Raw genomic sequence first — 21,757 nt, forward strand, 5'->3', positions numbered from 1 at the left:
CTGTTCCTCTTTGTAGAGATGATATTGTTTTTGGTCTGTTATTAAATAACAAAGAACAGGAACTCTGTATAAATGTTTTTTTATGTTTGGCTAAATTTTTTATTCACAGGAACAAAGTACAGAAATGCCCTCCCAATTTTACTCACTTAAAAAACGACCTCTACAAATATGTAAATTCTTTAAAATTTGTTGAAAATCCCAAAGCCCAATTTTTTTTTTCCCTTTTGAATGCTATTTCCCATAACTGATATGCTTATTCTACACTTTCCCCTACAATAATTTAATATTATTTTATGTTCTTTTATTATTATTGTTATTTCTATTATTTTTTGTTTCTTTTCCCTTTGTTCTGTTTACATTGTTTTTCATGACTAAGTTTGATGTAAAACTGAATTTTGATGTACACATGCTAATTTCAAATAAAAAAAAAGAATTAACTGAAACAGATTTTTTAATTGCAAGTTTCATTATCATTATTTATATTTGNCCCCCCCCCGGCTGACACGTCATGGCCCCGCCCCTGCCGCTGTCTCCTGTCTCACCGCAGTGGGCAGGTCTGTTCTCCGCCTCCTCGCGTGTTTCTGTCACCGAACCGAACCTTCGACGTTAGCAGCAGCCGCGGACAGAGCTCAGCGATGTTTCCCTGCAGAGCGGCCTGGCAGAGGTTCGGGCCCGTGGCTCGGAGAGCAGCGCTCCGGCTGCCCCAGGGTGGTGAGTCCATTCAGCACTGAACATGTCCCTGTCTCCGTGTCTCCTACGTGACGGCACATTCCGTCCCGTCAATCTCTGCATGACTGCGCGTTAAGCTGAGCTGCTTCGGCCTTGGTTAAAGTCGCTGTAGGGGTTTAAATGACGTTAATGTCTGAGTGATGGTCTCCATGATTAAACCAAACCAGCTTTCTCCTGTTCTAGAAATGTTTATATAAAATACCAATAGGTCACGTGGCTTCGTGGCCTCCTGTTATTTAAAAAGCACAGTTTGATTTAAACGTGAAGGCAGTGCGAACCGTGCAGACATGACCTTCACGTGTGGAAACATGGTTCCTGCCGTCAGTCACGTGGTCTGCACGCGTGACAGAGGTCAGAAGCAGGGGCACAAGCCAGCAGTGGGGACTGGACAAGGACAGGTGAGAGGGACAGTTTGTCTTCTCAAAGAAAAGGACTGCTCTGTGAATTACAACTTAAGGAATCATGCTGTCACTGTGGATTATAACCCAGTGAAATTATGTTGTCAGTGTGAATTATAACGCAGTGAAATCATGCTTTCATTGTGAGGGAAATTAAAAAGCTTGTGTTCTTTGGAGGAAGACGTCCTTCTGCGTGTCTCATATGCTGCTGTCCTAAACTAACTGAATTGTTTGTCAAGAAATGACAGAGTTAAAGCTTCTTTGGTTAAATAATATGATGCAGAATTCCAGGCAAAATCCAAAATAAATGAATAAATGATTCTTAGCTGCTACCACATAAGGTTTTAGCTCAAAATTGGAAAAAAATGACAGAGTTGAGGCCATCCTTGTGTTTGCCAAGCTCCATTAGCTGGAGTGGCCATCTTGACATGGGTCAGTTGTAGACGTACAGCTGGTGCATAGCTACATCTTTTTAGAATTTAAATGAAAGTTTCTGAGAGTTTAATTGAAATTCGTCTGCGAGTAGATGATCTATTTTGCTAACAGGCAGGGTTGGCTCCAAGCATTTAATGGCAGAGTTTTAACCAAGCATCTCGTTCAACGTGTAGTGCTTGGAGTGTGTGTTGGAAATGACTCTCAGCTTCCAATACATCAGATTTCAGCTCAGTGTCTGTAAAACCGACTGAGCTAAAGCCACTTCTGTGTTTGCTAAGGTTGGTTGGCTTTAGTGTCCGTTTTGAAATGGGTTGACTTCTGGAATCAATCGGGAAGTGATTTAGTTTGAATTTTTTTGCTTAAAGACGAAGTTGACTTCAAAGATTTGTATTAGTTCTGTTAGTTCTCAGCATATGTGTCACAGATGATTCTCAGCTACTAAGCCAACACATTTTAGATCAATATCTTTAAAACTGACTGAGTTGTTGCCATTTTTTGTGTTTTTTCCAAGGTCGACTAGCTGTGTCAGCCATCTTGAACTGGGTTGACTTCAAAAGTTAATGGGTTGTACATGTGCATCCAATATTTGCTTTTTAATTGTCACTGAAATGCGTCCAGTGCTTCATGACGTTTTGCTAACATGACAGGAAAACACTCGCATGCGCACATACAGGCAAAGACATTATCACCCACCTTCCACTGTTTGGCAGCAGGCAATAATCACACCATCACTGTGATGCAGTTATATACAGGGAAATCATGTCATCGCTGTGAAATGTAACCGATGGAAACGGTGCTGTCACTTTGAATTATGAGAGAGGAGAAATCATGTTATCACTGTAAATTAATGCCCGAGGGAAATAATATTTTAGGTTGTGAAAGCAAGAAGGTATAAGAACATATGACTTGCGTAGCATCTTAATTGTGATCACCATATCTGTAATTCTTGAAAACCACAGTTTAACCAGGGATGATCAGGTCCAGGATGACTTGGACAAAAAGAATAAAATCTTTATTCAAAAATGGGTTAAGGAAGTCAGTACCAATCTATTTGTATTACTTCAGCTCTAATAAATTATAGTACTTGTATATAGAATTTTTTGTTTCATGAAAAGTAAACACTGGTGGCAGTTGAAATCTTTTTAACTTCAGTGTGCGTGGGCACCTTCTGTGTTGACAACAAAACTAAATGAGCATATTTTGTCCATTTAGTATTTGGCCACACCTGTTAATTGTTGGATTCAGGTGTTTGAGTCATTCTGGACATTTTTTATCCTTCAAACTTAATGGCAGCACTTTGGGAAAGGTCGTATTCTCGAGCACCTTTTGGATGAACTGGAATGGAGATGACAAGCCAGACCTTCTGATCCAACACAGGTTCCTGACCTAATGTCTACAGACAGAATGGGCACAAACTCCAACAGGAACACTTGACAAATATGGGAATTTTTGCCTATTCATTATTGCCTACCAATGAAGGCAATAATGTTTTTGTTTTTGTCTCTGTGTGTGTTCATTTGTCTGTAGTGTTAGCAAAATATCTCATGACTAATCTGATGGGTTTTATTGAAATTCTGAGAAAGTAATCATTGGATGTACATCTACAAGTGATTATTTACCTTTAAGATTCATCCCCTTTAAAATGGCTGCCAAGTCTGAGCAACCACAGAAAGAAAATGTCTCTAACTCAACCAGTTCTACAGATATTGATCTAAAATTTGGTGTGGTAGTGGCTGAGAGTCACTGCCAACACACACACTGAGCATTACACAATTTCTGTGCTCTTCACAGATGAAAGCAGGTTCACACTGAGCACATGTGACAGACGTGATAGAGTCTGGAGATGCCGTAGAGAGCAATCTGCTGCCTGCAACATCCTTCAGCATGACCAGTTTGGCAGTGGGTCAGTGATGGTGTGGGGTGGCATTGCTTCGGAGGGCCACACAGCCCTCCATGTGCTCTCCAGAGGTACCATGACTGCCATTAGATACCAAGATGAGATCCTCAGACCCCTTGTGAGAACATATGCTGGTGCGGTTGGCCCTGGGTTCCTCCTCATGCAGGACAATGCTAGACCTCATGTGGCTGGAGTGTGTCAGCAGTTCCTGCAAGATGAAGGCATTGAAGCTATGGACTGGCCCGCTCGTTCCCCAGACCTGAATCTAATTGACCACATCTGGGACATCATATCTCGCTCCATCCACCAACGTCACGTTGCACCACAGACTGTCCAGGAGTTGGCGGAGGCTTTAGTCTAGATCTGAGAGGAGATCCCTCAGGAGACCATCACCACCTCATCAGGAGCATGCCCAGGTGTTGTCGGGAGGTCATACAGGCACGTGGAGGCCACACACAATACTGAGCCTCATTTTGACGTGTTTTAAGGACATTACATCAAAGTTGGGTCAGCCTGTAGTGTTTTTCCACTTTAATTTTGTGCGTGACTCCAAATCCAGGCCTCCATTGGTTAAAAAATTTGATTTCCAGTGATGATTTTTGTGTGATTTTGTTGTCAGTACATTCAACTTTGAACAGAATATTTCATTCATTCAGATCTAGGATGTGTTATTTGAGTGTTCCCTTTATTTTTTTTGAGCAGTGTAAATATAAAATAAGCCTTCCTCCAAATAACATGAAGTAATCCTGACAAATATGCCAACAAATGCTTCCTGTTAATCAGGCACATGGACCCACCAGCTTCTACTTCTTCAGGACTTTCCTTATTAATTAGAGGAGGGTAACATGGGAGTTTTCTTTTTTTTCCTGTCATCACCTCTGCAGGTCCTAAAGGTTTGGCCTCCCTACACATTTTTAGTCCTGAGCTGATTAGGAAGTATAAATAACAGATTTGGAAGGTCAGTGTCTGTCCAGGAGATTAGCTCCTGAGGGTTTAACAGTTTAATACCCTGAACACACCATTGTTCCAAAGGCCTGAGCTTCCATTATACCTGCTAGTTAATAATTTGACAAAACTTGCCTCATAGAGGGCATAAAGTCAGTTGAGTCAACTCTTTATCTTTTAACATTTGTGTATTTTTTTTTTTGTGTAATATGTTTATCAAGAGGTGCAAACATTTATTTGCCCAAATCCTGTAAGGCTTTAGAGGAAAAAGCCTGGGGAGTTTGGGGATTCAGACTGCACTGAGTTGTACATTTTTAATAATTAAGGATCTAGCGCTGCCTAAGCAAATGCATATCACCTGCTGCCTTCCATGCAAGAGTTTTAAACAAAAATCACCTTATGATGGAAATGATGAAATTGTAGCTGTTTTGGTTGAACCTTTTAAATGACGTCATGCATGATCTTCAGTGATTTAGTAAAATGTGGCACCAGTCAGAGTATGTGTTGTGAATGACTATATGACCACTCTAAAGTTTAGCTCAGTATGTGTAAAATAGACTGAGGTATAGCCATTTATGAGTTTGCAATCAGATGTGACAGCGTACGGAAGAGAATTCTGACATTATCTGAGAGCGCACATTTTTGATTTGCAAGCAGGATTTCATCTCTTGCCTTTAAAACTTTTAACGTTTGCACTCAAAACTTCTGCTCTCTTACAAATATTCTCTTTTCTCTCTCAAATCTTTGTGTTCGTGCTCAGATTTTCTCCTTGCGTGTAAAACTTCTCTCTCTCTCACAGATCGGATCTGCACTTGCAAACCTCTCTGCTCGCTCGCAGATTTTTTCTGCTTTCTCACAGATTTGAGCACCATCGCCTAGCCAATCGTCACCGTCCAGCCGCTACTGATCGCTAACAGCCCACTGATGTGAGGCGGGAGTATGGGGTTCCATTAGTATCAGTGATGTTGATGCTGGAGATGTTGCTGGCCTGTTATTTACTAACGTAGAGAACATGGACCTGCTGTCTGTTGTGAATGCAAAGCTATTGGCAGCAGCCCGTATGGCCAAATTTCTCTTTAAGTTCTCTTTGTTTTGATCAGCCAGAAAATCACTAACATGGAAAAAAAACAAATTCAAAGGCCATTCTTTTGAAAGCATGTCATGACAGAAAGTTATAACACTGAGCTGAAGTTGTTTCTTCCTACATCTAGTGAGCAGGCCAGGAAGAGCAGATGCCACAATGTAGCCGCACCAGCACACCCACTAGAAACTATTAAGCGCACCCAGAGGAAGACTGTCATTCTATTGGCTGGAACGGTTGCTAGGCGATGGTGCTCAAATCTGCGAGAAAGCAGAAAAAATCTGCGAGCAAGCAGAGAGGCTTGCAAGCGCAGATCCGATCCGTAAGAGAGAGAAGTTTTGCGCGTGAGGAGAAAATCTGAGCGCAAACACAAAGACTTGAGAGAGAAAAGAGAATATTTGTAAGGGAGCAGAAGTTTTGAGTGCAAGTGTTAAAGGTTTTGAAAGCAAGAGATGAAATCCTGCTTGCAAATCGAATATGTGTGCTCTTGGATAATGTCAGAATTTTCCTTCTACAACAGCCATCTTAAATTGGGTTGAGTCAAAATGTTAATGAGTTTTAAATGAACAGCCAGTGGTTCATTTCCTGAAAGTCTCAATAAAATCCATCCAGTGGTTTGAGATATTTTGCTAACAGTACAAACACACACAGGCAAAAAACATCATTGTTCTTTTGCTTTTGGTGGCAGGTGATTAAAGAGCATAAATTAAGAATAGATTATTATAAAAACAGGCAAAAAAAAATGAAAAGGGAATAAAGATAAGTGCATAGTAAAACTGTTTTGATCATGTAAAAAACAAGATATAGATTTATTGTTTGTAATTTATGGTTTTAATATTGATTCAACAACTGGCTTTTTTTTTCTAAACTTTGTTCAGAAACCGGTTTAAATGAATGTTTAGCATAAAATGAGATTGAGTCTCCTCACACAACAAGGGCTGTTCAGAACCAGGAAGGATGGATGCTGTATGTTTAAATCTTTGTACTTGTCCTGATGTTGTCATTTAAATAAGTACCGCCTCATCAGCTTCATACAAAGACCAACAGGTTAAAACATTATATTAGTGAGCAGAGACTCTGGCTCCCTCCTGTCCTTTGGCTCTTTAAGGAATGTAGTTGAGTCAGCGTTCACACAACTCGTTTGAAACCCTAAGGCTGTTGGCTCCAGACCTCATTAATTAACAGAACCGAGTTGTTTTCAGCACACTGGATCTGCTCTGCCTGGTTTTTATGAGGTGACCAGAGTCAGCTGCAAAGTGACTGATGACAGGGAGGAGTGGTAATTATTCAGTTTCTGAAAAACTACACGACAACCTATAGTCTTTCTTGAGACCATATTATAATGCATGACTGAAGCATTAACATGTCACTGAATCCTCAAACCACTGATGGCAGCTTTGGGATGGGTCTAACATTTGACCTCTGATCTCTTCCAGCTGTGCAGCGTCGGTCGATGTCATCAGTCCCTGGTGGTTCTGGAGAGAACATTGTGTACATCGTACTGTGTGGTGGAGCCATGGTTGGTGCTCTGTCATATGTAAGTTTAGTTGTTCTCAGTGCATATCAACATGTTAGTCCTCAGGAAACTGTGTTGGCCACATCACATTAACTCAAGAGTTAACTCTGGTTCTTCTGCTGTTTTATGGCTAACTGTGAGAGCTGGATGTTTGCCTCTGTTCACAGGGATATTCCACTGTGACCTCAGATCATGCTCGGTTCAATAAGCGCATTGAAGAAATAAGAGCCAGATCCAATGATGAATGGTCACCTAAACCCTGGCCTCCAAAAAGTAAGTCCTCTTTCGCGAGATGCTTTCATGTTTGTCCTCAATCATTAAGTTAACTATGCATTTTGTTCTGGATTTTACCGGAACCTATATGTATAACAGATGTAATCAAAAGATTAGTAATATTTTTTCAATTTTGTCTGGAGAACACCAGAATCAGGAAGGGTGTAATGGTGCAACTAAGTCGTGGTTCGGTGCATACAGTATCTTTGCATGAGGGCCATAGTTTGGTACAACTGGAAAAAGAAAGAAATGGCTTTCTTTTTTTTTTTGACCAAAAATAATTCTCCTAGAAGCAGAGATGGAAAAAAAAACACCTTGCTCATTGGGAGGCTGCAGTATAGGATTTGCAGCTTGTAACTTCACTAAAAAGTACAATCTTAGTGTTCTGTTTTGTTCATTCAATTTCAACCAAATTGTGTTCCTATATCAAACAAAAAGTTTATAACCGCCAAAACTGAAAAGTAATTGTCTATTTTGTTAAGAAAGTTAGTACAAAAAAAATACTGCACCCACTGCTTCCTAAGCTATTTGTGTCTATTTGGTTAGGGCAGCCAAGCGTGCTGTTCCAAAATGTCAGTTTTTCAGGTGCTGCCTTATTATACTTTGGAACCAGAGTCTGCACACTATTGATGTGGGTTTGTGTCATCGATGCAATAGTCCTCCCTGTCTAAATGCTGTCACAGCATCAGTCATAGTGTAACATGGCACTTTTTAAAGCCTCAAATAATTAACTAAAACTAAAACTAAATGTCTTGGGGGGTGGTGTATTTCAACATACAGCAGCAAGGTAAGAACTATATAAATCAACAAAAATCAACACCTGGAAAAAAATTTATCTGAAGTGTTTTTATTTTTAAGTTGAGAAAATGGTCCTATTTGTTTACATGGAGGGGCCAGACTTTAAACAGTACTGCAGCCAGCCACTAGGGAGCACTCATCCTTTATGGCTTCAACTTCTGGGCTCTGATCCTGTCTGTAGTTATAATAGATCTCAATAGTGTCCACTAACAAAGTGATCCCTGGAAGCCTCCTTGGTAAATGTAATGCCAGGGCATTTGTCTGACAGCCTTACAGACACACTCGGCATTCAAGCTGCAGCTTGGATCTATTTTTAAACTCTGCTTTGAACTCTGGTGCAGTTTGTACATGAGTGACCTGCTCTTGGTTTTAAAGCTGCTACATACTCCACGAACTGAGAAAATAGTTTTCTCTCCCAGGGCTACAGCTCTGGTTTGGGAGTTCTTGCAGCGTATTCTTGACACATTATCTGGGCAGAACTTTTTTTTTTCTCATGTACGACAACTGTTGCGTGACTGCTCAGAAACTGAAAGTGAGCACAGTTAATGCAATAAAATATTGACATTGAGAACTTCCCAGAAGTTCTGCACTCGAGTTTGTTTCGGAATTGGAAAGCGTCTTGGCCGGAACAAAATGTATTGTTGCTCTGCCACCTTGAGTAAAGATAAAGGATAGATGGGTCTGTATTAAAACAGATCATGATGGAAATGAATAAGACAAACTGAATGAATAAGACAAGCAGAGCTTTTTTCCTTTAGCCTAAAACTCTGCTCCGAGATGACGGAAACTACAATGCAAACTACACCAGTCAGACTCTGGTGGGGTTGTAGGTGGACTTAACACTCTCCATGGTTTGGTCTAGTTTCTGCTTTAAGATTTTCGTTTCTGTGGTGGCTGACTCTGAACACCTCACGCCCTGTTGTAAAGATACCAGATTAATTAGTTTGTTCCAAGCTGTTTAACAGATCTGCTCCAGTTGGTTGATATCATCAGAAGCAGTTGATAACTCTACTCTGGAAGAACATAAAACACTTTAATTCTTCCTGATTCTTTCAACTGTTTTGAAGCTGTTGATCACCTCTGTTAGTCCTCCCTCTGAGGCTCTAACAGTTGTGCTTTTGTTTTTTTGCAGGTAAGAGTGAAGATGAAGGTGAGTATTGTTAGCATGTTGTCTTCTGTCATGAAGGACTGAATACTCTCTGTAACCATGTCACAGATTGAAGGAAACATCAGCATGAGTGTGACTGAGCTTCAGACACTTTAACCATCTTGATGTTGTCATGAAAGTTTCCACTGACCACAGCATGCTTCTACCAGTCTTCCTGAGGAGATGAAATGACAGAAACAGGAAGGAACCTGACTGAAAGCAAAACACAAGTTAAACATAATAAAGCTGAGCATTTATCATGGAATTACTGTTCCATAATAAATGCTTAAAAAATGTAATGACAGACTCATTTCTCCTGGCAGTTTAAACAGTGTTTTAGCTCTTACTTTGACAGACTCAGGCCGGCACAGATGTGTCCAAATGCAATGTATTTACAGATCAAAATCCATAAAAACAAAACAAAATCTGTCAAACATACCAGATAGTGTGAATGCATAAATACTTGCCGAGTTCAGCAGCTGTGCTGTTTGGCTTCTTTCTTGGTGTGGAAATGAAAAGGAGCCTAACTGTATTCAAGAGATGTCTCTTTGATCTAAATGAGATTGAAGAGCGCTGCTCAGTCTCATCATTTGGTAGCAAAGGAATAACAGCAGCAATCTGTCTTCAGACAGAATTTGCTGCACAGGTCAACAGTTCAGATTGGGCTTCATTTTATTTGTATCTGTTAAAGGCCCCCTTCATGCTGCGTGACAGCCCCGCTACACGATCTACAACCTTTCAAACAAGGCTGGATCGGAAGTACTTTCGAAGACCTTCATCAGCCGTTCAGCCTTTTTAAAGAGAACAAACATGTCAGTGGATAGTTTGGTATGATTGTTTTTTCTTTATTTACTTTGTTTTTTTACATTGAAGTGGAGTTGTCCTCCAGAGTGAAGGGTGTCTAACAGTTTCTATATCAGTTTTTAAAAAAAATACAAGCAAAAAAAATACAAGCACATAAATGTCTTGAACTCCATTTTAGACTCTACAGGCCTCAGTTATCAGGCTAAAAGTTAAAGTTCATAAGAGAACAATTAGAAAAAAAACTCAACAAGGATGGCTTGTTTGAAAGGATTGCAGGAGAAAGTGTCTTCTCTTTAAAAAGAATATTCAATTCAATTCAAAAATACTTTATTAATCCCAAATGGAAATTAAATAATGGCAGTATGACTCAGGTTTGTAAAGTTTTATCTGAATATTTCCCAGTCTGAGTAGTTTTATGCTCCAGTTTTACTGTCATTATAATTCTTTCAACTCTTATATCTTCAAAGTATTCAGCCAAATCAGTCTTCCTCTGATCCAAAAGGTTTAGTGACATCGGCCAATACAACTCCATTCTTTCCTGCTCACCTGTCATTGTTCCTTTCATACATAGAGTTAAAAACAAACTGCTAGGTATTTATCTTTAAAATATCTTTCAATTTCAAATAGCATGAGTCATGAAGACTTGTCTCCTAGTAGAGACAAACTCATCTTCACCTGTATGGTTCTTGTTAGGGGCCCATTTCCATTTAACATCTGTACGTAGCTTCGCTCACTGCCTCTGTGGATGAATTCAGGCTGACAGGAAGCTTGTAGGTTCTCTTCAGGCTGACAGGAAGCTTGTAGGTTCTCTTCAGGCTGACAGGAAGCTTGTTGTGTGAATTAAACATAAAGGTGAACTTCCTTCTTCAGTCTCTCGCTAACTCTTTGTGTCTTTACTCTTTTCAGCATAATGCTAAAGCTATGGTCCTCTGTGGCCTCATGGATATTCGTCCTAGAACTGGACACTTTGGATGTGAACAGGAAACAAAATCCCACTCCTCCTCCTCCTCTTCCTCTTCCATTTCTCCTCTCCTGTCCTCCTAAGAGAGAGTCCTCTGCTCACCCTAGAACCCATGGACAGAACTCTGAAGGCTCTTTTGGACAAAGTTGACTGCACTTTCTGGACCATCTGATTAATTGTCATTAGAATGGCGTTGCTCTGTTTTTGTGGAGAAACTGGCCAGATGTAATTAATGTTTTATGGAATAAATCATCCAGGGTAACATGTTTCAAAGTTTTACAGTGAGTGACTTCTTTATCATCATTCAGGGTTCAGACTCTCACTTTATAGATTTAGTGATTGACCCATTAAGTTAAAATGTCCAGTTTTTATTCCTCAAACTGAGCCATACCTGTTATCAGTCATGGCAGTTATTGGAAGGTTCATCTCTGAATCCTGTCTGTGTTCTTTGTGGTTTAATGTGGGAAAAAATGGAGGACGGATCCCTCACTTACAGATTAAAGATATGCAACCAATAAGATCTGTCTCACTGTCAGACTCACTTTCAGAGTTCCAGATACCCATAACTTGTTAAGAAACTTGGTAAGAACCAATATTCCACTTGACCCTTTGTCCTGCATCTGACCCCCACACCCTCTTTCCCCTTCCTCTTCCCTCCCTCCTCCTTGCCTTTATTATCCTCCCCATCTTTGTTTGCATGCAGTTTGTGTCATGCATGTGTTGTTTATATACTGCTTTTTGCATGAGTCAGTGCTACAAGTTTGATTGGTATCTCTAGAGGGAGTATTTAACAGTGGTTTCCTTCAAACTTTCAATTTGTGCTTTAGACATAGTCATTATACACTAGTAGTCAGAACAGTTCCAACCACCCAAAACCAAGTAGACCTCTGCAAGTCTGCTGTTTTTCTGAGTCTGACCCTTCAGTAGCGGGTGCTTTAAGTCCTGGAAGTCATGAGGTGGGGCCTCTATAGATCAAACTTGTTTCTTCAGAACATCCCACAGATGTTCGATTGGACTGAGATCTGAAAAATTTAGAGAAAGTGAACACCTCAAACTGGTTGTTATGTATTTTTGAAGCATTTCTGCAGTGTTGCAGAGAGCATTGTTCTGCTGAAAGAGGCCACTGCCATCTGGGAATTCAGTTTCCAAGGGGGGATGTAAGTCTGTAACACTAGGTGCTTAAAGACCAAACAGTTATAAGAACTTTTAGTCCCACTACAGAGCAGTTCTAAGGACCCATGTGTTTGCTGTCATGCTGCCTAGAGAGTGCTGGCTGACGGTCAGCAGTCGTGTCACCCATAGAGCCTGAGCAGCTTCCATCAGGAAATCTTTGGATCTGTGTTTTTCCTGTTTTCAGTGTCAACTTGAAGAGCAGGATGTTCACTGTTTCTCTAATAGAGCCCACCCTCAGGCCCCACCTCACCTGGCACCTGTGAGTGACCACCTTTCAGTGGTCATAATGTTTTGGCTTACTGGTGTTAATTGATGAATGTAAATTTTCAAGTAAAAGACTCACATTAGCAGTGCACACTTTATAAGCCAGGTTGTGGGATGAGTTTGTGTATCATGGTACAATTAAACACAACAACTGAAAGCCTTACAAATTTTCCATCTTCATAAATACTTTTTGTACCCACCACAGACATTATTTGTATTTTGGTCTGTGATTTAAACCAACTTCCAAAAATGCAGACAACTGGATAATGACATTAACTGTTGCTTTTTTAGATATTAAATCCCAAGACGCCTTACAGATGAACAGTGATGCAGTCATTGTAAACTGAGTTCACTCTTTCAACATGAGCATTTTGTGTTTTCCAGGTGGAGATGAAGAAACCAGTGGAGAAGTCGAAGTTGGAGCAGAGGAGGCTGCTGCTGGTGAGGTGGAGACGGTAGTGGAGGAAGCTGCTGAGGTGGTCGCAGAAGCTGCTGAGGTGGTCGTCGAGGCAGCACAGGAAGTGGAGGCCGTTGCACAGGAAGTGGAGGCAGGTGCACAGGAAGTGGTCAAAGCAGCAGAAGTTGTTGAAGAAGCAGCCAAGGCTGTCACTGAACCACCTGCAGTCGCTGTTGAGGAACCAGAGAGCGATGGTACGACCTCCTCATCTGAGGTGGAAGCATGAGGTTCCACACATCATTCACTGCCGGGAGATACACACACACACACACACACACCACAACACACATCTCACTAATTTAGGGATGGGCAGCAATTTTTTGATATTCTAAGTCTAGTTAAAATGGGCAAATTCAAAAATATAAAGCAGCTGTTTTCTTTTTAATTTTATTTATTGTTTAAATTTACATGGGCACCTGTTAGTGATACAAGAGGTTATTTCCTAATGGTGCTTTTCTAGTCAACACACCAATCACCAGTCCCCCCTCAAAATAATAATAATAAAAAAAAGAATGCTACTTGAACCATCCCAGCATCTGTTTCTGCCAATGTAGTTTATTTTAAAATGATTCTGTAGAAACTAAGGAATGTAAAGATCCCCGGCTAGCAGGGTTGCATTTGTGCTGTGCTGGAGACAGTTATAAGCATGTAATCAAAGCAAGGCTGATGAACAATAACATTGCCTTAAACAGAGCAGAGTAGAAACTCCTCATTACACCAAATAATCTCAGGCCAAAAAGGTTTTCATCACAATACCAAAAAACAAAATACAGTGTTGCAAGAAAAAACTACAGTATGCATCGAGTATACATTTAAAAATGTGGGAAATGGGAATAGTTTTAACAGGCTGAAACTTTTGTATAATGAATTTTGTCTGACATCCTTGAACATTGTGAGGGAAACCCCTTCCCTTCAGTCGTCCCTCACTGATACTGGGACTAAAAAGCGTCCATTATGTCTGCATGTTTGGACTGACACACCTCCCAGTCAGCAGTCATGGTCCGGCACTTTTGTGGTCTTGTCGTTTGATGTGACACGAGGTAGAAATTCCAGTTCAGTCCACAAAAAGGATTCGGTTCTTGCTCTTGTATTCCATGTGAACAAGGCCGTTAAGTCACCACAGGTCCCAAACGTGAGGTTGGCACCATGCAAAAACACAAAACGGGCAGCGGACGAAATTATTGCTCTTTAAGATGCTTTCTCTGGTTTGAAACAGTTTGTTGTTGTGCTACATTAAATCGCCACATTTGAGAAAAAGACAAATTGCTTGAATTGCTGGAAGTTGGTCTTTGGAGCAGTGGATGGTAGGTAGATCGGGGGTGAGAGGCTGAGTATCTGAGTATTTAAAGAAAAATTTTATAATAAGTGATTAATTTGAAGAGTGTTTTTCTTAAAATGCCCATCCCTACACAAAGTATAATCTTCCTGAAAGAACCCTTGACATCTCCTCTGACATTGTGGGAGCAGTAACACAATAAATTTCCTGGTCCTGCCTGTAGCTCCTCCCCCTCTGGTGCTAGAGGTACCTTTTATTCAGTATTCTCTTTTAAAATATAAATTTTATCCTGTATTTATTGGAGTGGGTGTGAAGGATAACCATTGTGTGTGTGTGTAAATTATTGGTTTCCTGTCAAACCTGAGATATTTAGAGTGTGCATGGATTGTTGTTTCTGAAAACTGTGTTTTCAGATTTTTGCGTTGTCAAGGATCATCTGATTTACAGCTGCACACCACAATGAGTCATTTCCAGCAGGGCAGTGATACGCTCATTTACAGTTATGAGTGAAATAAATGTGATCACTGAAGACAACCATTAACAAATGGACACTTGGTCATTCTTTTCTGAAGTGACCCCTGACCTTATATCAGCTGGAACACTCAACCCAACCACGAGAATAGATGCTGTGATAATACTGGAACCAGTTTCTTATGAAGCCTTCTGCTATTTTTGAAGCTTTTTTCAAACACTGTGGGTTTTTTGCCAGAACCCTCTGTGATTTTGTCCTGCTTTCCCACGTATCACAGAGTGGACTGACACCTGTTTAAGCTGTGATAGTTGTCTTGCAAGACTTAATGTCTTTGAAATGATATACAAACTTTGTAACTGCTGCAGCATTCTCATTTTTAAAGATGTAATAGAAAATTGTAAGAGAACCTGTTAAAATTCATCTTCATTTAACAAAATGGTTCAGACTATGTGATCATTTTTATTTTGCTTATAACTGGATTTTGAGCACTGTGAACACTTCAGATTAAGTCGTACAATAAAGATTTTGTTAAACCATAAAGATTTACTGCTGTCATTGAACTGAATTGAATTATTTTAGTTGCAGTGAGAAAATCTTTATTTAGTCCTTGCTGATTTTGCATGTTTGCCAGTCTAATTTTGTGGTTGTTTCATTTGGAGAGACAGAATATTAATTTAAATTTACTGAGTTAAATAAGGAACTGATCCACCACAAGATTGATTTGTGCTCCCATAGATTGTAATATGTGTGCCATATGGGCACATAATCAATCAATCAATCAATCAATCAATCAACCAACCAACCAATCAATGAATCAGTCAGTCAATCAATTTCAGACACGCCTGTTATTAACTTATGTATTTAAAGCCCACCTGTTAGAAGAATCAATTTCATTCATTCCAGCCTCTTCACCACCATGAGTAAGACCAAGGAGCTGTCAAAGAACGTCAGGGACCAGATTGTAGATCTGCCTGAGGCTACAAGACCATTCATCTTCTACAAGAACGTGAAGCTTGGGGAGAAGTTGACAACTGTTGGTACCAGTTTTTTAGAAATGGAAGAAATATAAAATGACCATTAATTGCCCTTGGTCTGGAGCTCGATTTAAGATCTTTCTCATGGGGTGATGGTGAGAAAGGTGAGGAATCGGCTCACAACGACACAAGAGGGACTGGTCTGAAGTCAATTAGGTCCACAGTCACCAAAGACACCATTGGTCATTTATGCTGTACTTGTCTGATGGTCTCCCTGCTGAAGAATGGTCCATGAACAGACCAGTCTTTAGTTTTCCAGTGAACATCTAAATTATTTAGAGAAGGCTTAAGAGAAAAGGCTTGGGTGAGATGAGACCGAAATCCAGTTCTTTGGCATCAACTCAACCCTCCATGTTTGGAGGAAGAGAAATGCTGCATATGACCTGAAGAACACCGTCTTCACAGTGAAGCACAGAGGTGGAAGTTTTTCTGCTAAGGGTATAGGACAACTTCACCACATTTGGGGCCAAAGAAGGGAGTCGTGTACTGTAAAATCTTGAACAGGAACCATCATTCCTCAACCAGAACGCTAAAGATGGGTCATGAATGGGTCTTGCAACATGACAGTGACTCATACCATGCCACCAACACAACAACGGAGTGACTAAAGAAGCACATTAAGGTCATGGAGTGGCCTAGCCAGCCTCCAGACTTCAGTCCTGTAGAAAATCTGTGGAGGGACTTGAAATTTAAAGTTGCAAAGCATCAGCTAAGAAATCTTATTGGATTTGGAGAGTTTTTGTAAAGAGGAGTGGGGCAAAATCTCTCCTGAGATGTGAGCAAACCTGGAGACCAAATACGAGAAACGTCTCCCCAACAAGTTTCTCCAAATGCTTTATTATTTTATTTGGGGACCAAACAGTTTATTGAATAACATGCAAATCAATTTGTAACTTTGATGTAATGTATTTTTTCAAAATTTTTAGTTGATATTCTGTCTCTTTATTAAAATGAAGTTAGAGACCTTTCATTTCCTTGTAAGTGAACAAACTTACAAAATCAGCAGGGATCAAATACCTATTTCTCTCACAGTGGATTTCTCCTTAGACGAGTTTTTAAACATCCAGTATGCTTTGTTTTCTTCTTAGAAAATTGAAATCTAACGCATTTCTATGTTAAGTAAGTACTATATCCAATTCTTTATTCCATCACTGGATCAGGTGTGCACTGCTTCAAGACACAATTGGAAACTTTAGTTACTTTATCATCTTCATTAGTTGCATACTTTGTCCACTAGAGAGCAATAGCAAGGTAACATTTAAACAGAATTCTACCACCAATCAAATAATCTAAATAATTTGTTTTAAGCTTTTCCAAACTTGCCAATTGTTGTCTGTTCATGGTTAAAGACTCTTTATTCAAACCAACATATAGTATCTAACCCCAATAAAATAGAAGAGGTTCCAAAGTTGTATTTCTTGTGTGAATTATCTCCTTGGAACTTTTTCCCACACATTTATTAAAGTAAACTACTAGTTTGAAACATTTATTGGTGTTTGTTATTAACACCATGTCCCCAAAATATTTTATCTTCTGTTCCATTTCCACTTTTGGTAAGCGCATTAGCTTGCAGTTGTAATCCACTTTATGAATGAGCATTAATCATTACTAAACTTTTGCAGTAAGTTATTTTATAATGTCGTCTTGAGAACTAAATGTGGTGGAGAAAGCTAGCTGTAGTGACGTTTGGTTGGCTGGATTTTGTGTTGCAGTGCTGCTGGCAGCTGCTTCTACAGTAGAAGTACCGAAGATAGCTGAAATAAAGGATGAGTTGGCACGCACTATTGAAGAGCTCAAAGAAGATGATATCCCAGCACTAAAAGAGGGAAAGCCTATGAAAGATGTTTTACCACTAGTTCTAGACATTCCAGCAACTGAGAAGACTATTACACCAGGGGAGCGTGTTATACAGGCTCCTGTTCCAGAGGTTGAGGAGGATTTAGTACCAGCAGAGGAAGCATCAGCTGTTGAAGTCCCTGCACCAAAACCTGTACCAGTCGATGTTAAGGAGTCCCTCACACAAGCAGACATACCTGTTGAAAAGGTTCCTACAGCAGTAGAAGTTGTACCTATTGTTGAGGAAACCCCTGCACAAGTGCATGTTTTACCAGTTGTTGAGGAGCCCACTGCTACAGAAGAGGTGCCAGTTGTTGAGGAGACCCCTGCTGTAGAAGTGGTACCAGCTGTTGAGAAGACTCCTGCATCACTGGAAGTTGCACCAGTTGTTGAGGAAACCTTTGCTGCAGAAGAGGTTGTTCTAGTTGTTGAAGAGACCCCTGCACCGGTGGAAGTTGCATCAGTTACTGAAGAAGGCATGGCATTAAAAGAAGTTGGAGCAGTTGCTGAGAAGTTTGTGCCATCAATAGAAGAAACCACAGCACCAGTAGCTGAGGAGGTTTTGGCATCAGAAGAACATGATGTTGCTACATCTTTACCAGAAGAACCAGTTACATGCACACAAGTGGTAGCTAGCATTTTGGAAGAAGCAGATACAGCCACTGTAGAGACCCCAGCTGAAGATGCCAACAAGGAGTACATTGTTGTCATTTTGGAGGGAACACCTAAAAAGGAGAAGAGACCCAAGGTTCTGGGAATTGGTTCCTTGACTGGTAGAATCATCCCAGCTCCAGAAGATAACAGTGTCACTCCCTCTGAGGTACATAAGAATTTTTAGATCTTAAATGAATTAAAGCTGTAGAAGACATGAAAAGAAAATGTTTCTCATAGAGTATTTCAAGGGACTGTTAAAAAGCCCAGTGAAGACAGCCCAGTAGTTCTGCTTTTTTCTTACTAATGTAGCATGGGCTGCCCGAAACTAACTCAGCTTTTTTAAACTTTACTACTTAGGCTGGGCGACATCGTCTTAGGATGCAAATGCAGTAGAATCAATAAAGGTACTCAGCCTGTTCATATTTCTACAACTTGGGTTTAATTACAAGCTAGAGTAGGATAGATGACTGTATTAAAATGTGTTCCAACAACAACAACAAAGTATAATTAATTACATTTTTTTTGTTTTGTTTTTATCTGTCACAGTAAACCTCTCCTAAATGATGTCTTACTGTCCTCCAGTAGAAGAAGATGTGCCTTTCTCCAACACTTTCCTTCATCCTTTAACTCTGAAATACAAAGAGTCACTGTCAGTTACACTCCAAAGGCATGAGACAGTGTGTAGATCAATAGCTGCTTTCTTGAGCACTCATTTGACCGTATTAGCAGTGGCCTAAACAGCCCATTACTGTGAAACCTCACATGGATAAAAGTTCCAGGCGAGTCCAATCATGTTTGAGATGTATAGTTAGTATTTTAGCATTGGTAATGACTTTTCTGTGAGCTATAATCTGTTTACAGCTGTTGACTGAACTGAAACATTCGGTCAACTCTTTCTTCTTAATGTTACTGCCTAAAAACCACTCCGCTGAAATGTGTCGATACTCTGCACCATACCCAGCCACCTCAGTATTATCTTTCAGTGGGTAGTTTATAAGGGTCCCAGCAGTCTGTTACACTCCCTTATGTCAAAGTTTCCCTGCTGTAAGAATAAATGATTGAAGCACTAACCTTTTATTAGGAAACACTTGTAACGTGCTGGCTCGGGAGCCTACGTTCTTACCTTTCTACCTCAGTTTTTCAAATCACTCCAAAGACCTCTTTGCTGTAAAATCAATGTTAAGTTTCTTGGCCTGAAACACATCTGCTGATTCACTACCTTAACTCTAAAGCCAGGGTATCACTTGGCTGAAAAAAAAATGTTTGAGACGAGTTGGATAATGGCATTCGTGGGGGAGTCTCCAGAATGTCTTGAAATGTTTGCGGGGCGTTCTCCATTTCCTGTCGTGAGTTGGAGATCTTGTTTACCACTAAACTGGTGAATTTCCTTTCTCAAAAAGGTTGCAGAGTTGTCACAAGTGATTCAGACCTGTCTCAAATCTTCTCACTTTAGTTTCCAGAATTTAGAGCTCTCCTTATGATCAAAAACTGGAGGCTGGAGCCCCGAATGTCCAGGTTTATCCCTGCTGATGATAAATAAAAAAAAACTGGTCCAATTCTGCCTGTTTTCAATTTAAAAGTGTATTTCAGTAAATTTAGTCATAACTGTTGGGGACAGATGCCAAGTTGGGTACAAAGCAAGCCGAAGTGGGTATGATATGGGCAGAGGTGGGCAACAAAGTAATTTTACAAGCTGTGCACACAAAAAATAGGTTGTGATTTTCTAAAATCGGCATGGCTCACTTGTCACAAACACTCTGAATGTTTACCTATTTTCTTGAGTTGTCAACTAGTCTCAAAACAGTTGCAGCCCAGTGAGATACTGACCTAAAATCATTCCAGTTTATTCAGTAATCCCTCTCCCTTCTCTAAATGTTCAGCAGTGCTCATGCTCTCATTGAGTGAAAACTTTGGGATATTTTCCTCCTCCAGCCCTGAATCAACAAGTCATGTGACAGCTTATGATTCGTCCTTGACATCTTTTAGAAAACAGAAGGTTTAAACTGAAATAACAGATTCAAAGATTTGGTTCTATCTGGATAACCAGTCTTCATTTTCTAATCACAGCACTGCCAGTCTTTACAGCTTCTGATGTTTTTTTTTTTTTTTTTTTTGTGAACACAAAGGAAAATGTTGTGAATATACCAATTATTTGTTGCAGCTTCCTGATGTGAAACATATTCAGAGTACATAAAAGCTGAAACATTCTTCTCACTCTGTGTCCACAGCCACACTGCCACTGATGGAGGCTTAAAAATGATACCTAGTGAGGGAGATTTGTCTACACATGATAATCAGACTACTGGTTATCTTAAAGGACAGTCCGGTCATTTTTGAAGTGATGTGCTTTCTAATAGTTATCAATAGTACCTTATTAGCCATGACATCAGTCATAGAGCAGGGAGTGATAAAAAGGGCAGAACTCTTCTCCCAGGCTAGGCTAATAAGAGCCATATATAATATATATATAAGGAGCTTAAGAGTTCTGCTGGGGAAAGGGATGTCTCGGTTTCCCCTAAAACCTATTGCCTCTGGAACCCAATCACAGATAAGCTGCAGAAACTGGATGGATATTGTTAAAATCTCATTTCTTGAATCCAGTATCTTACCTGGTCTCTTGTGACATGAGTGTCTCGTTACACCCATGCTCAGCACACATACAGTCGAGCAGTAACCCCGACATTGCTCAGTTGAGCAAAAAGCAACAAACTAAATAAACAGTGCCATGCAACAGTTTAATAAGCTTAATAATAGCTGATGCAGTGTTCATTCACACCTGTATGCCATTTTAGAAAGAAGTGTTTTATAAAACAAAAAACAGGCCCTTGTTTTGCTAGCTATTAGCATAGCCTAGACCAAGAGTTTTGCCTTTTTCTCCAAACTCTGTGCTCTGACTGTCACAGCTGATAAGGTACTAACTACAAATAACATTTTGACAGAATATCACCGTAAAAAAGGACCAGACTATTCCTTTTAAGCTGCACTTTGAAAGTGTAGTTCTTTGTCTTGTGTTTTAGAAAAACCCATTAGTGGATTAAATAGTAATCAATAAGCTACTGAAAAGCAGCAGCATGTTGTTTTTGTGTCCTGTCTGGTTCTTCCTGTTTCCCTCCAGCAGTCACACCTGTACTGATGTGTAATTAAAGGACTTGCAACGTGTACAAACTGGTGATCTGGATGTTTGTGAGTTGGAGAAGTGTTTAAGTAAGTCTGAAGGAAAGTCTTCTGAGTGTTGGCTCTGTTGGTGTTTGCTCTTCCTTCACACTTTCCCTGCTCTGCAGCTATTATATTATTCTTAGCTCATCTGTGATCACTGAGGGTACAAACTAGTATAGAAATTTTAAAAAAGGGGGATGCTGCTGTTCTTGGGCTGCTTTCTGTATTAGCACCTGATCGGATGCCAATGATTTAGCAAAGAAGCCATACTGTGACACATTCTGTTGTTTTGCAAAATAAAAGGGATTAAAAACTGGATTTTGTCTTTTGCACTGTATTTTTTATAGGCTGTATTTTATTGAAGGTGAAAAGGTGATAATGTTTTTTTGCCCATGCCTCTTTGTGTATCTCTTGAACCACTACACAGATTTTAATACAACTCTCAAAGTAA

General features: G+C 40.0%; 1 protein-coding gene across 5 annotated transcripts; it reads left to right on the forward strand.

Annotated features, from left to right (window-relative positions):
• Window positions 1–530: 530 nt before the first annotated feature.
• si:ch211-235e9.8 (uncharacterized protein LOC100002196 homolog) lies at window positions 531–21,624 on the forward strand. Of its 5 annotated transcripts, XM_017439175.3 has the most exons (8): window positions 532–711; window positions 6,922–7,022; window positions 7,169–7,274; window positions 9,205–9,222; window positions 12,806–13,072; window positions 17,373–18,316; window positions 18,508–18,554; window positions 18,697–21,624. In XM_017439175.3, exons 1-7 carry the CDS (start codon window positions 636–638, stop codon window positions 18,541–18,543), a joined length of 1,548 nt encoding a protein of 515 aa, XP_017294664.1. In that variant the 5' UTR covers window positions 532–635; the 3' UTR covers window positions 18,544–18,554; window positions 18,697–21,624. The 5 variants fall into 5 exon arrangements, with proteins under 5 accessions (XP_017294665.1, XP_017294664.1, XP_017294666.1 ...); XM_017439176.3 differs by lacking the exon at window positions 9,205–9,222 and having other exon boundaries at window positions 531–711; XM_017439177.3 differs by lacking the exon at window positions 18,508–18,554.
• The last annotated feature ends 133 nt before the right edge of the window (window positions 21,625–21,757 follow it).

This window comes from Kryptolebias marmoratus, linkage group LG9 (genome assembly GCF_001649575.2).
Source record: "Kryptolebias marmoratus isolate JLee-2015 linkage group LG9, ASM164957v2, whole genome shotgun sequence".
NCBI classification, from domain to species: Eukaryota; Metazoa; Chordata; class Actinopteri; order Cyprinodontiformes; family Rivulidae; genus Kryptolebias; species Kryptolebias marmoratus.

What these genes read in the sequence shown, in the direction of transcription:
- si:ch211-235e9.8 (XM_017439175.3), top strand. Translation starts at nt 636, where the DNA reads ATGTTTCCCTGCAGAGCGGCCTGGCAGAGGTTCGGGCCCGTGGCTCGG. An exon ending in GCTCCGGCTGCCCCAGGGTG is followed by an intron (nt 712 to 6,921) that starts GTGAGTCCATTC and finishes GATCTCTTCCAG; the next exon opens with CTGTGCAGCGTCGGTCGATG. An exon ending in TGAGGAACCAGAGAGCGATG is followed by an intron (nt 13,073 to 17,372) that starts GTACGACCTCCT and finishes TTTGTGTTGCAG; the next exon opens with TGCTGCTGGCAGCTGCTTCT.